General features: G+C 43.4%; 1 protein-coding gene across 1 annotated transcript in view; it reads right to left on the bottom strand.

Annotated features, from left to right (window-relative positions):
* Window positions 1-16,258, bottom strand: part of LOC126474309 (corticotropin-releasing factor receptor 1-like) — a 260,974-nt gene that overhangs the window by 52,744 nt on the left and 191,972 nt on the right. Inside the window, exon 8 of the mRNA XM_050101774.1 lies at window positions 1,284-1,420. Within this exon, the coding sequence (XP_049957731.1) occupies window positions 1,284-1,420 (137 nt within the window). The remainder of the gene's footprint in view (window positions 1-1,283; window positions 1,421-16,258) is intronic.

The following is a 16,258-nucleotide window of genomic DNA, read 5'->3' as shown; positions in this document are numbered from 1 at the left end:
AGTCACTAATTACTAGTCATCGACGAGACAGGCATATCTTCCGTCATCCCGTAGGCTTTGTATGCAGCCAGCAGACACTAGTTCAGCGACGCAACGTCACTCAGCTCAGGGCTGTCTAAATGGTTGTCTGTGACACTGACGCGTAGTAACGAGTGACCGGCTTTCTCCAAACAGGCACGTTTCTAAAGTGCTGAACGAAGAGGTGCGGGTGGCACAGAGGGTGCCCTCAAACTGCGGTATCTCAGAGGGACCCTTTATCGTTCACAATTGTATAATGTCACACGGCCCTATGATCACGCCAGAAGGGCTGAAAAAGCATAAACACCCTTCACTGCTTCGCATCACATTCAGATTTCGTTGAGAGGTTTTGAATGGTCCGTAGTACGTCTACCATGTATACCAGAACAAAATTGCTGGCGTACTACATACACTCCAAAGACGTGCGATGACCTTCAATGGGACTGCAGGCACATTACGTTTTTCAGAGAAGGGTTTAATCATCTGGAGGGCGTGGGAGGGGGAGGTTAGCACTGTCAAACGTTGTCAAGAACGATATACTGTTGCTAATCACACTGCTAACTGTCATTTTCTATCGCATAATGTGTGGGCATCAACGCCCCAGAGGAAGGAGTGTTTACATTGACGCCTTTTATGCCACTTCCCGGGGCCTTTGCGTCTAAGTTCCGAGCTTAAATATTTTCGTCGGCCACCCATAAGGAAACAGAGTGATTTGAACAATCGGTGTCACAGTTCTGACCTACATTTCAGATGATTCACAACAAAGGGTGAAATGTGTGTAAGATGGGGTTTGATGACCTTCCCATCATGCGACACGTCCACATAGACGTTGGGCAGAATTATGACAAAATTTGGTGCCAATGTGACACCATTAACGCATCTTACAGATCATATCACGTGATATGTCTGCACCGTATAGGTCACATGGACTTTCGAGGGCTGGCCTTTTATTCGCATGTATCGGTACTTTGCTGTTTGACAAATCGCCGAGCATCAGGGTGACCTAGCAGGGCGCCTCATTTTTCATCCTTGCAGAGGAAGACTGTATGCAGCTTTGAGCAAAATTTCAAACTTGTGCGTCGCAATGTGAGACACTTACGAGCTTTCGAAAAAATGACCTTTACACTGGGCAGCACATTGTAGGTCGGAGACTCAAAGTCAATAAACAAGCAAAAAAAGGAGGTGCACTAGTTTCAGACGGATTCTACAACATTTCAGGTTGAACAGCCTCGGGACAGACTGGGAGACGAATGAGTGATACTGACCAGCAGGCTGACCAGACTGGGCACGTAGAGGACCCACTCGACCATGTGGTGGGGCTCCACCCAGCAGCTGGCCGGCTCCCCCTGGGCCAGCAGGTGGCGCAGCAGGGCGTACACGGACACTGGCAGCAGCGGCACACCTGCACACGAGAGGAGAATGGGGGCCGTCTCGTAGTTGGAGCTGTACACTGCCAGGAATAGAAAGTGTCACACCAAGAGTGCCTTAATCTAATGATACCAAACTGATACACCTGCACTTTGTATTGTAGCCTGAAAATGGAAAAAATGTGCTAAATACATATTTTCTTGTGGGCGAAAAGACACGAAGCGACAAAAGCGCAAAATCCAATAAACTAAGATAATAGACATGTCTGCGATGCAACAAATCCAAAGAAAATACAACTCTCGGTGTTAACACTAATCGTGTACAGACCTCAATACGAGTAAAACAGTCCGCAGCTCGTGGTCGTGCGGTAGCGTTCTCGCTTCCCACGCCCGGGTTCCCGGGTTCGATTCCCGGCGGGGTCAGGGATTTTCTCTGTCTCGTGATGACTGGGTGTTGTGTGCTGTCCTTAGGTTAGTTAGGTTTAAGTAGTTCTAAGTTCTAGGGGACTGATGACCACAGATGTTAAGTCCCATAGTGCTCAGAGCCATTTGAACCATTTGAACGAGTAAAACACATTTTCGGTAGGAGTCCTTGGGAGAATATGAGGAACTTTCACACTCACATTTTGTTACATGGATGGAAACGTCTGTGACGTGGTAATTTCTGTTTTTTATCTCCAAATATAATGATTGTTCGTTAACATAAAATAACGGATTCCGCCATTGTAGCAACACTCTCTGAATTCACCTAAGGCTGGGCACAGCGGCCACATATTAGCTAAAAACTGGCATCATTAATCAAGAGAAGTAAAATGTGCAAGCAGTGCAAGCACATGTGGACAGAATTTTAAATTATTTCTTGTACACCAGGACGCAGCCAGCCGCGTATGTTCATACAACGAAGTAGCTGATTTTCATTTACGATTTTGAGTTACTTATAAATGTTTTCTAGGTTATCAGCAACCCTACATACGGAGATCACATTTGTCCTAAAAATAACATTGCTCACGTTCTCCTATTTAATCTGCTGTCCAAGAGAATAGTCGTCATCACACTCCTACGAAGCTAGGCACATCTCTAAACAAACAGTAACTACCGTGAGACGTCGGCTAACACTACATGTACTATTCCATCCAATGGACATAAATCTCTTAACAATGTTGAATATATCCAGCTTCTATGAATCTCATATGAATCGTAAAGAACTTTATATTTTTCATCAAATATAGGGAAATTAAAGCGCAACAATTTTTGCCCTCTTTATTCATCAAATACATGACAACTTTTTTAGTTGTTGTTGTTGTTGTGGTCTTCAGTCCTGAGACTGGTTTGATGCAGCTCTCCATGCTATTCTATCCTGTGCAAGCTTTTTCATCTCCCAGTACCTACTGCAACCTACATCCTTCTGAATCTGCTTAGTGTATTCATCTCGTGGTCTCCCTCTACGATTTTTACCCTCCACGCTGCCCTCCAATACTAAATTGGTGATCCCTTGATGCCTCAGAACATGCCCTACCAACCGATCCCTTCTTCTGGTCAAGTTGTGCCACAAACTTCTCTTCTCCCCAATCCTATTCAATACTTCCTCATTAGTTACATGATCTACCCATCTAATCTTCAGCATTCTTCTGTAGCACCACATTTCGAAAGCTTCTATTCTCTTCTTGTCTAAACTATTTATCGTCCATGTTTCACTTCCATACATGGCTACACTCCATACGAATACTTTCAGAAATGACTTCCTGACACTTAAATCAATACTGGATGTTAACAAATTTCTCTTCTTCAGAAACGCTTTCCTTGCCATTGCCAGTCTACATTTTATATCCTCTCTACTTCGACCATCATCAGTTATTTTGCTCCCCAAATAGCAAAACTCCTTTACTACTTTAAGTGCCTCATTTCCTAATCTAATTCCCTCAGCATCACCCGACTTAATTAGACTACATTCCATTATCCTTGTTTTGCTTTTGTTGATGTTCATCTTATATCCTCCTTTCAAGACACTGTCCATTCCATTCAACTGCTCTTCCAAGTCCTTTGCTGTCTCTGACAGAATTACAATGTCATCGGCGAACCTCAAAGTTTTTATTTCTTCTCCATGAATTTTAATACCTACTCCGAATTTTTCTTTTGTTTCCTTTACTGCTTGCTCAATATACAGATTGAACAACATCGGGGAGAGGCTACAACCCTGTCTTACTCCCTTCCCAACCACTGCTTCCCTTTCATGTCCCTCGACTCTTATAACTGCCATCTGGTTTCTGTACAAATTGTAAATAGCCTTTCGCTCCCTGTATTTTACCCCTGCCACCTTTAGAATTTGAAAGAGAGTATTCCAGTCAACATTGTCAAAAGCTTTCTCTAAGTCTACAAATGCTAGAAACGTAGGTTTGCCTTTCCTTAATCTTTCTTCTAAGATAAGTCGTAAGGTCAGTATTGCCTCACGTATTCCAGTGTTTCTACGGAATCCAAACTGATCTTCCCCGAGGTTGGCTTCTACTAGTTTTTCCATTCGTCTGTAAAGAATTCGTGTTAGTATTTTGCAGCTGTGACTTATTAAGCTGATAGTTCGGTAATTTTCACATCTGTCAACACCTGCTTTCTTTGGGATTGGAATTATTATATTCTTCTTGAAGTCTGAGGGTATTTCGCCTGTTTCATACATCTTGCTCACCAGATGGTAGAGTTTTGTCAGGACTGGCTCTCCCACGGCCGTCAGTAGTTCCAATGGAATATTGTCTACTCCGGGGGCCTTGTTTCGACTCAGGTCTTTCAGTGCTGTGTCAAACTCTTCACGCAGTATCGTATCTCCCATTTCATCTTCATCTACATCCTCTTCCATTTCCATAATATTGTCCTCAAGTACATCGCCCGTGTATAGACCCTCTATATACTCCTTCCACCTTTCTGCTTTCCCTTCTTTGCTTAGCACTGGGTTTCCATCTGAGCTCTTGATATTCATACAAGTCGTTCTCTTATCTCCAAAGGTCTCTTTAATTTTCCTGTAGGCGGTATCTATCTTACCCCTAGTGAGATAGGCCTCTACATCCTTACATTTGTCCTCTAGCCATCCCTGCTTAGCCATTTTGCACTTCCTGTCGATCTCATTTTTGAGACGTTTGTATTCCTTTTTGCCTGTTTCACTTACTGCATTTTTATATTTTCTCCTTTCATCAATTAAATTCAATATTTCTTCTGTTACCCAAGGATTTCTACTAGCCCTCGTCTTTTTACCTACTTGATCCTCTGCTGCCTTCACTACTTCATCCCTCAAAGCTACCCATTCTTCTTCTACTGTATTTATTTCCCCCATTCCTGTCAATTGCTCCCTTATGCTCTCCCTGAATCTCTGTACAACCTCTGGTTCTTTTAGTTTATCCAGGTCCCATCTCCTTAAATTCCCACCTTTTTGCAGTTTCTTCAGTTTTAATCTACAGGTCATAACCAATAGATTGTGGTCAGAGTCCACATCTGCCCCTGGAAATGTCTTACAATTTAAAACCTGGTTCCTAAATCTCTGTCTTACCATTATATAATCTATCTGATACCTTTTAGTATCTCCAGGGTTCTTCCATGTATACAACCTTCTTTCATGATTCTTAAACCAAGTGTTAGTTATGATTATGTTGTGCTCTGTGCAAAATTCTACCAGGCGGCTTCCTCTTTCATTTCTGTCCCCCAATCCATATTCACCTACTATGTTTCCTTTTTTAGTAAGTTAGGATATATTGCAATGCCCATTCTGGTGGAATGTGTTGATCAAAATGTTATGCGAGCTTATTTTCAGCACGGAAAACAGCCATTGCTAGAAGTTAAGAAGAATGTCAGTATGTGATGGCTACTGGGAGTGTGTAATGTTACAGGCACTTTTCAGGTGCAGGCTACAACACCGCACACTCAGAGGAATTACACGTGACGTTTATCGCCAACTCTCAGACATTGAGAATGTCGAATCATTGGCGAGAGGGACATGACAGTCTCATACCCAAAGACTGCAGAGACACGGTGACTGCAGAATCAGTGATCACGGGAAGGGCTCAAAGGCTCTGAGCACTATGGCTCTGAGCACTATGGCTCTGAGCACTATGGGACTCAGCAGCTGCGGTCATCAGTCCCCTAGAACTTACAACTACTTAAACCTAACTAACCTAAGGACATCACACACATCCATGACCGAGGCAGGATTCGAACCTGCGACCTTAGCAGTCGTGCGGTTCCGGACTGAGCACCTAGAACCGCGAAACCACCGCGGCCGGCCGAAGGGCTCAGGACTAGAGCGTGGCAAAGGCACTGAACCTTGCGGAAGGACTGTGTTGTGTGGGTGGACAGTACGTGGTGGCCTGGCTAACTATGAACACTCGAGACATTTGGTACAGGGATAGAGCATCATACGTTTTATTTACAGTGTGTACAGAATACTGAATGTACATAACTTTGAAAATCTGAGTCTGTTCCTGTAACTTTGTAATGCACACGTGCATTCCCTTCACGTGTTTATGCTAATTATCACGCACATTTATGCGATCTGGAATGCTCAGTAGCAGCCAGCATATATGTACATCTGACAATTATGCGTCAGTAAGAAGCATTAACGATAACATCGTGGGAGGCAATGTTGTGCAACCTTATTAGGGACAAGATCTGACTGTTCGTGAGTAGGATCTTACAATCGGAGACTGTGTTCCAAGACAAACTTCCGTCAGAATGTTAGCAAACGTGACGTCAGATCTGCCGGCCGGAGTGGCCGAGCGGTTCTAGGCGCTACAGTCTGGAACTGCGCGACCGCTACGGTCGCAGGTTCGAATCCTACCTCGGGCATGGATGTGTGTGATGTCCTTAGGTTAGTTAGGTTTAGATAGTTCTGAGTTCTAGGGGACTGATGACCTCAGAAGTTAAGTCCCATAGTGCTCAGAGCCACCCACGTCAGATCTGCCCGGCAACAACGATCTAAGCGCCCATTGGCTGAGAGTTTTGATATATATATATATATATATATATATATATATATATATATATATGAGTAGCAGACGATTGGAGTGTCCCTATTGGCTGAGGGAGAAAGGTGGCGTCACTCTTGTGCGTCGGGAAGACAGGGCGAGTTAGTAGCGAAGCGCTAGTCAAAAACGCAGGGTCGAGTAATCGGAGGCGGCTCCAAAAGAACGGTCGCGAGTAAATACAGCAGTGATAAAAACCTCATTCTGCCAACGGCCTTGTCAAAGAGGGCGGAGGAGCAGATAGAGGTTCAGGGGACTCTCTTGTCCTAGGGGTAGGAAATTGCCCCTAAAGGCGGAAGAATCAGCAATGATCAATGACATGAGGATGCGGAAGGCAATGGAAACCACTGCATTAAAGACACGTAACGTGTATCCACAGGACATGTGGCCTGTAATTGAAGAAGTGTCATAATGATCTCTGCATTGGCAAAAGATTCCGGAATAGTTCCCCATTCGGATCTCCGGGAGGGGACTGCCAAGGGGGAGGTTATCATGAGAAAAAGATTGAATAATCAACGAAAGGATAACGTTCTACGAGTCGGGGAGTGGAATGTCAGAAGCTTGAACGTGGTAGGGAAACCAGAAAACCTGAAAATGGAAATGCAAAGGCTCAATCTAGATATAGTAGGGGTCAGTGAAGTGGAAGGAAGACAAGGATTTCAGGTCACATGAGTATCGGGTAATATCAACAGCAGCAGAAAATGGTATAACAGGTGTAGGATTCGTTATGAATAGGAAGGTAGGGCAGAGGGTGTGTTACTGTGAACAGTTCAGTGACCGGGTTGTTCTAATCAGAACCGACAGCAGACCAACACCGACGACGATAGTTCAGGTATACATGCCGACGTCGCAAGCTGAAGATGAACAGATAGAGAAAGTGTATGAGGATATTGAAAGGGTAATGCAGTATGTAAACGGGGACGAAAATCTAATAGTCATGGGCGACTGGAATGCAGTTGTAGCGGAAGGAGTAGAAGAAAAGGTTCCAGGAGGATATGGGCTTGGGACGAGGAATGAAAGAGGACTAATTGAGTTCTGTAACAAGTTTCAGTTAGTAATAGCGAATACCCTGTTCAAGAATCACTAGAGGAGGAGGTATACTTGGAAAAGGCCGGGAGATACGGGAAGAGTTCAATTAGATTACATCATGGTTAGACAGAGATTCCGAAATCAGATACTGGATTGTACGGCGTAGCCAGGAGCAGATATAGACTCAGATCAAAATATAGTAGTGATGAAGAGTAGGCTGAAGTTCAAAACATTAGTCAGGAAGAATCAATACGCAAAGAAGTGGGATACGGAAGAACTAAGGAATGACGGGATACGTTTGAAGTTCCCTAACGCTATAGATACAGCAATAAGGAATAGCGCAGTAGGCAGTACAGTTGAAGAGGAATGGGCATCTCTAAAAAGGGCCATCACAGAAGTTGGGAAGGAAAACATAGGTACAAAGAAGGTAGCTGCGAAGAAACCATGGGTAACAGAAGAAATACTTCAGTTGATTTATGAAAGGAGGAAGTACAAACATGTTCCGGGAAAATCAGGAATACAGAAATACAAGTCGCCGAGGAATGAAATAAATAGGAAGTGCAGGGAAGCTAAGACAAAATGGCTGCAGGAAAAATGTGGAGACATCGAAAAAGATATGATTGTCGGAAGGACAGACTCAGCATACAGGAAAGTCAAAACAACCTTTGGTGACATTAAAAGCAACGGTGGTAACATTAAGAGTGCAACGGGAATTCCACTGTTAAATGCAGAGGAGAGAGCAGATAGGTGGAAAGAATACATTGAAAGCCTCTATGAGGGTGAAGATTTGTCTCATGTGATAGAAGAAGAAACAGTAGTCGATTTAGAAGAGATAGGGGATCCAGTATTAGAATCGGAATTTAAAAGAGCTTTGGAGGACTTACTGTCAAATAAGGCAGAAGGGATGGATAACATTCCATCAGAATTTCTAAAATCATTGGGGGAAGTGGCAACAAAACGACTATTCACGTTGGTGTGTAGAATATATGAGTCTGGCGACATACCATCTGACTTTCGGAAAAGCATCATCCACACAGTTCCGAAGACGGCAAGAGCTGACAAGTGCGAGAATTATCGCACAATCAGCTTAACAGCTCATGCATCGAAGCTGCTTACAAGAATAATATACAGAAGAACCGAAAAGAAAATTGAGAATGCGCTAGGTGACGATCAGTTTGGCTTTAGGAAAAGTAAAGGGACGAGAGAGGCAATTCTGACGTTACGGCTAATAATGGAAGCAAGGCTAAAGAAAAATCAAGACACTTTCATAGGATTTGTCGACCTGGAAAAAGCGTTCGACAATATAAAATGGTGCAAGCTGTTCGAGATTCTGAAAACAGTAGGGGTAAGCTATAGGGAGAGACGGGTCATATACAATACGTACAACAACCAAGAGGGAATAAGAAGAGTGGACGATCAAGAACGAAGTGCTCGTATTAAGAAGGGTGTAAGACAAGGCTGTAGACTTTCGCCCCTACTCTTCAATCTGTACATCGAGGAAGCAATGATGAAAATAAAAGAAAGGCTCAGGAGTGGAATTAAAATACAAGGTGAAAGGATATCAATGATACGATTCGCTGATGACATTGCTATCCTGAGTGAAAGTGAAGAAGAATTAAATGATCTCCTGAACGGAATGAACAGTCGAATGAGTACACAATATGGTTTGAGAGTAAATCGGAGAAAGACGAAGGTAATGAGAAGTAGTAGAAATGAGAACAGTGAGAAACTTAACATCAGGATTGATGGTCACGAAGTCAATGAAGTTAAGGAATTCCGCTACCTAGGCAGTAAAATAACCAATGACGGACGGAGCAAGGAGGACATCAAAAGCAGACTCGCTATGGCAAAAAAGGCATTTCTGGCCAATAGAAGTCTACCAATATCAAATACCGGCCTTAATTTGAGGAAGAAATTTCTGAGGATGTACGTCTGGAGTACAGCATTGTATGGTAGTGAAACATGGACTGTGGGAAAACCGGAACAGAAGTGAATCGAAGCATTTGAGATGTGGTGCTATAGGCGAATGTTGAAAATTAGGTGGACTGATAAGGTAAGGAATGAGGAGGTTCTACGCAGAATCGGAGAGGAAAGGAATATGTGGAAAACACTGATAAGGAGAAGGGACAGGATGATAGGACATCTGCTAAGACATGAGGGAATGACTTCCATGGTACTAGAGGGAGGTGTAGAGGGCAAAAACTGTAGAGGAAGACAGAGATTGGAATACGTCAAGCAAATAATTGAGGACGTAAGTTGCAAGTGCTACTCTGAGATGAAGAGGTTAGCAGAGGAAAGGAATTCGTGGCGGGCCGCATCAAACCAGTCAGTAGACTGATGACAAAATATATATATATATATATATATATATATATATATATATATATATATATATATATATATATAAGTGAAGGTATTAATTATCAGTGAACGCCACGTGTCGTGCGCAGTATCGATAAAAGTGTGTTGTAAATGGATAAGTATAAGGGCGTAGCCAAGAGTCACCATACTGGAAAGTGTGTGACGTGTGTTTCAAAGAATTCTTCATTAAAACGAGTATATCAAAAAACGTTGTTAGCGTTTAACAACTGGCATCTCGACACACCCCACTTCAGCAGGATCACAAACCAACATTGAACCTGGCGCCTGAGGGCCACTACTGAGCGACGAGGGACAACCGAAGCAGCAAAACACCAGGTTAATAATACAGAAACCAGAGAAGTAAGGCAGAGTCGCTTCTCCCCGTTACAATGCCACAGAGGGCATTGTAACGTATATCTGTCTTGGATCACTGAATAATAGTACTGAATATGCAGGGTGTACCAAAAAATTTCATAAAAAAAGCATTCTTACTTCAATATTTCAGTACCACTTAATTTTTCTCGTGCGGATGTGCTGTTCTGGCGCACAAATAGTTACATAAATGAATACCACAGACCTATTTAAAGTAATTCTTCATATTTATGTAATTCAAGTAATTTTGGGTAGGAGTTTTCGGAAGCAAAGAATCATTGTCCGAACCATTTTCTGGTCCCATGTAAATGTACACTGAAATTGCTAGAGTTAGATGGGACACATTGTATATGGGAATAGTGTGCGCTATTTTGGGTACCTTTGCTATACGAAAATTTCACGATAAATCTGAACCAGGAAAGCTAATAATGGTGCAGTGTATGCCCATTAAAATCGACATGGAAATTTTCAGCTCCTGGGATCCCATTCGTTTCGAATTCTACCTCCTTCGTCATCTACATCTATACACCGAATGTCACATTGTGGTGTATAAGCTAAAATATCTCTAATTTTACCCTTCTGATCTTTTCCTGAAATACAGGCTGTATCAAAAAGAATAACCCTACTTGGCACGTCTACATTTCTGAAACTAATAAACATATACAATAAATTTTGGTTTTTAATGCACGGGAAACTCAATAAGTTTTTTTTTCATAACTTTTTCATAGCTGTTCAATATGCCCCCTTTGAGAAGCACGGCGCATGTCAATGCGGTATTCAAATTGTTACCACACTGCAACGAGCATGTATTAAGTCTGCTCTTATGTGATGTCTCAGTTCATTTATTGTTATTGGTAACGGAGGCAAGTAAACAGTCTTTTATAAACCCCCACAATAAATACCAACATACTGTCAGGTTCCATGTCCTTCGAGGCCAGTAATGTAGGTCTAAGGCTGCGTGCAATCCATCATTTAAAAACCCTGTGATTTAAAAATTCTGCACTTCCAGATGCCAGTGTGGCGGTGTCTCATCCTGATAGTAAGTGATGTCCTTCGGATCAGTCTCCAACTGTGGGAAATGAAAGTTCTCAAGCTTATCGAGATGTGTGCTTCCTGTAACAGAGTTCTCAGAAAAGAAAAATGGACCATACACCCTTTCCCTTGAAACTGCATAAAACACATTAAATTTTGGAGAGTCCCTCTAATGTTGTACAACTTAATGTGGGTGTTTTTTATGCCATATTCTCACATTATGACGGTCGACCTTTTCAAATGGAATGTTGCCCCGTCACTAAACATTACACGTGGAACAAACCTGTCATCCTCCATCTTGCCAAGAACGAAACTGCAGAACTCCACAAGTTGTTGTTTGTCACTTTCACGAAGAGCTTGCAGTAGCTGAATTGTGTATGATTTCATGTGTAAACGTCGACGTAACACACGCCAGACGGACGTCGGGGGAATGTTGAGCTGCCGAGATGCACGTCGAACGGATTTCTGCAGACTCATTGTGAAACTATGGCGGATGCGTTCGACGTCTGTGTCAGACACTTGGGGACGGCCTGGCGATTTGCCTTTAACACAAACAACCCGTTTTTCGGAATTTTTAATGCCATCGTCTAATTCTCTGTGCTGTAGGAGGATCCACACGACACCTAGCACGAAACTCACGCTGAACGGTTATTACTAACCCGCACTGCGCAAAACACAAAACGCTTTCTTTTGTCCCGACGCCATTTTTACTAGAACTGAGGTGGGCGCACACTGCTGCTACCTGGCGGGAACCTTATAAAACTTGGCAGTTTGCTCTTTCCAACAGTACGGTGTTCATGAACATATCTAAAATAACATAATAGTTACGATATTTTTTTAAATCGGATGATTGTTTTTGATACACACTGTACTCTGAAGGTTAGTAGCGCCGTACACTGTTCATTATATTTCACTGCGAAGCTTCCGTCACCTGTAGGCGGAAGTCTGTGAGCGGCGTCTTAAGAAGAAGCGCGGATGGATGCACTGGGGTTGGAATTTAAGTCTGCGTTCACAGTCGCACTGACAACGGTTGTCAGGCACCGTAGCCTGACGTCACCCAAAAACATCGCCCGACAGTGTGGTCATACTGCGTCCCATCTCCTTAATCAGTTCTTGGTAGGGTCAAGGAGGTTAGGTTAGAATCTATTCTATGTAGGAAGTATGTTAGATTTTAACCGCTTAGGATTGGGGGGGGGGGGGATACCACGACGCCTCTGTGCTTGGATACGAGTGCTGCATAGCGGTTTCTGCTGCTAAAGCGACGCCGAATGCATGTGAATGAACTTTCATGTCTGGTAAATTACGTAGCGAGTACTATTTTGTATCCCACCTGGATAGGCGGCGCGTGGGTCTGCTCCTATGAACTGCTTCCGTAATATAGGCCGAGAGTGAAGGAAGCGAGTAGGAGCAGGAAAGGTGAAGCACTTCGGTACTTCATGTAACTTTAACACTTTTAATAGAGTCAGAAACACAAGTAAATATCAAATGCATACATAACTTTCGCTAGGATGAGTTCGTAGATGTGAAGCCGTAGTCAATGTCTAATCCTGTGAAGTTCGGATGACTGTTTGTGTATAATCTCAAAGCTAACAAATACTCGTTGCTGTCCAAACTTTAACTGAACGTAACTAATACAGAGCCTCAATAGCAAGCTAGCCCACTCGGTAGTAGAAGCGATATTCCAGGCCGTCTGCTCCTGATGAAATGGGCAGAAATCAAGACGGCACTCCCTGAGCTCCACAGCGTCGGCCAGAGGGTGCTGTGGTCGGCGTAGTTACTCTTCTCTCGTAGTGCCAACTTACGAGTGCGTGCACCTACGTTCTGGCATCGTAACTATCGACGCCACATACTATACACTCAGTCCTCAGTTATCGGAATAACCAAACAAGTTTTTGGAATTATGAGATAACGGGAGAAACGTTCTGTTGTATACTAGAGGTAATTCGTAGTGATCTTGAAAAGCAAGATATAAACACCCTGTTTCGTTATATTTATTTAAAGTTGTGCAGACGTACCTCAGTTCACCTTCAATGACTGCCATTTAGCACACGCGTGAAAGACAAGCATAAAGTGCAGCATAAGAAAACCTAAAGCACTTAAAAGTGGTGCAAACCACTTCATTCACTGAAGCGCCAAAGAAATTGGTATAGGCATGCATATTCAAATGGAGAGATATGTAAACAGGCAGAATACAGGGTGCCCCACTCAAACCTCCCTGATTTCAAACACCCAGGAAAAAAAACCACACTAGACACGACAATGAAAAATGCACCACATTGCAGAGCATCTCAAAGAATTTATTTATTTCTCATCAATACACCTCTGCATGAGAACCATTTTGTAGCACGAAGAATATCGAGTCTATATTCAATTTCTTGGCAAGTTCTTTGTAGCATTTCCTCTGTTATTGTTGCAATCGCATTAGTGACACGATGTCGCAACGTAGGAATATCGTCCTTCAGGAGTCCCCAAATAAGGAAATCAAGCGGCGTAATGTCGAGTGAACGTGGTGGCCAGGCAATGGGTCCTCCGCGTCCGATCCAACAATAGCGAAATTTCCCTTCCAGGAACTTGCGAACAGCCGTTGACCAATGCGGCTGAGCTCCATCTTTTTGAAATATGATGTTGGGTTGCAAGTCTTGTATCTGAGCGTACACAAACTGCTTCAACATATCCCGATGCACTGAACAATTCACTGTTTGTTCCGCAAAGAAGAACGGCCCAACAATCCGGTCGAGCACTAGCCCGCACCAGACATTTAGTTTAGGGCTATCACGAACATTTTCAATGAAAACGTGCGGGTTTTGCGAACCCCAAATCCGAACATTATGCCTATTAACCCTTCCTGATAGATAAAATGTTGCCTCATCTGAGAATGAACATCTTTCCAGGAAGCTGGCATCCATATTAATTCGCTGCGGCATATCCGCAACACATTGTTGTCGGCATGGTTCGTCGTTCGGCGTCAGATGTTGCAGAATCTGCACTTTATAAGCATATACACGAAGACGCTGGTGAACTACGCGATGCAATGTTGATCAGGTACATCAAGTTGCCTAAATGCTTGAGGAATTGACTTACATGAGCTTCTGAGAAACGTTTGTCTGATGTCCTCCTCGGTTACTGTTGTCACAATGCTAGGTTATCGAGACTTAAGTGAATCTGAACTGGGTTTTATAGTCGGCGCACGAGCAATGGGACACAGCAACTCCGAGGTAGCGATGAAATGGGGATTTTCCCGTAGGAAAAGATTGTAACGTGAATATCTGGAATACGGTAAAACATCAAATCTCCGACATCACTGCTGCCGGTAAAAGAACGGGACCAACATCGACTGAAGGGAATCGTTCAACGTGACAGAAGTTTAGCCCTTCCGCAGATTGCTGCAGATTTCAAAGCTGGGACATCAGCACGTGTCAGCGTGCGAACCATTCAATGAAACATCATCTATTTGGGCTTTCGGAGGCGAAGGCCATGTCATGTACCCTTGATGAACGCACGACACAAAGCTTTACGCCTCTCCTGGGCTCGCCAACATTGGCATTGGACTGTTGATGACTGGAAATATGTTGCCATTTTGGACGAGTCTTGTTTCAAATTGTATCGAGGGGACAGGCGTGTGCGGGTATGGACACAACCTGATGAATCCATAGACCTTGCATGACAGCATGGGACTGTTCAAGCTGGTGGAGACTCTGTAACAGTGTGGGTCGTGTGCAGTTGGATCCCTGATACGTCTAGATACGACTCTGACAGGTGACAAGTAAGTAAACACCGTATCTGATCACCTGCATCCATTCATGTCCATTTTGCATTCCGACGGTCTTGGGCAATTTCCGCAGGGCAGTGCGACACCCCACACGTGCAGAATTGCAACACAGTGGCTCCAGGAACCGGAACACTCTTCTGAGTCTAAACACTTCCGCTGGCTGCCAAACTTCCCAGACATGAACATTACTGAACATATCTGGGATGCCTTGGAACGTGCTTTTCAGAAGAGATCTCCACCCCGTCGTACTCTTACGAGCTTATGGACAGGCACGCTGAATTCATTGTGTCAGTCCCTTCAGTAGTGCTTCAGACTTTGGTCGAGTCCATGCCACGTGGTGTTGCGGCACTTCTGCGTGCTCGAGGTGGCCTTACACGATACTAGCCTGGTGTACCAGTTTCTTTGGCTCTTCAGTTTATTAACAGAATCACTACCCTACTGGTATAAAACGCCAGTAAGGGGGAATAATTATTTGTAGACAACTAATGACAATCTACCACAAAAAAGATCCAGTACAGTAGCTTTATGCATATAAGATGGCTACCCTTTTCACTCGAACATATTACTTCTAATAAAAATTTTGTCTATTTGGGGGTTCGAATAAACCTGCTATTTCAGTCCATAGATTAAGAACTAGTCCCTGATTACGATATTTTCTTTCTCAGGATGCCACAAAATCACTCTTTCTTGGACTAATCAGTTTCTCGTGGTCTAATGTACAACACCGAGCGCATGGGTACAAACACATCATCGTCACTGTGTGGTTACGGTGTTAGCACCATTTTCCCCACAAAATTATGAACTATCGGTCTGGTCAAAAACGTGATTGTTCTCCTTTTGTGCCGGCCGCGGTGGCCGTGCGGTTCTAGGCGCTGCAGTCCGGAACCGCGGGACTGCTACGGTCGCAGGTTCGAATCCTGCCTCGGGCATGGATGTGTATGATGTCCTTAGGTTAGTTAGGTTTAAGTAGTTCTAAGTTCTAGGGGACTGATGACCTAAGATGTTAAGTCCCATAGTGCTCAGAGCCATTTGAACCATTTTTTTTCTCCTTTTGTAGTCATGGCAATAGTCATACTGTACATTGGTTATACTATATGAGTCATGTGATAAGAACATATTAACCGTGGGAAGTGAATGTGATGATCAGTGATAGCAGGCGAGATTGCACATAGACCTCTCGCAGAAATGAAAACAACAAATAAACGGTGAACTTTATGTTACACCAAGGGAATTCAAGAGTCAAAACTTTGAGTTATAAAATGTGATACTTGTGTAAAACAAATAGGAGGCACGTTCGTCTGAAAGTCCCTTAC

This window comes from Schistocerca serialis, chromosome 4 (assembly GCF_023864345.2).
Source record: "Schistocerca serialis cubense isolate TAMUIC-IGC-003099 chromosome 4, iqSchSeri2.2, whole genome shotgun sequence".
Classification (NCBI taxonomy): domain Eukaryota; kingdom Metazoa; phylum Arthropoda; class Insecta; order Orthoptera; family Acrididae; genus Schistocerca; species Schistocerca serialis.
Note: the sequence above shows the minus strand (reverse complement) of the source record. Positions and strands in the feature narration are given on the sequence as shown.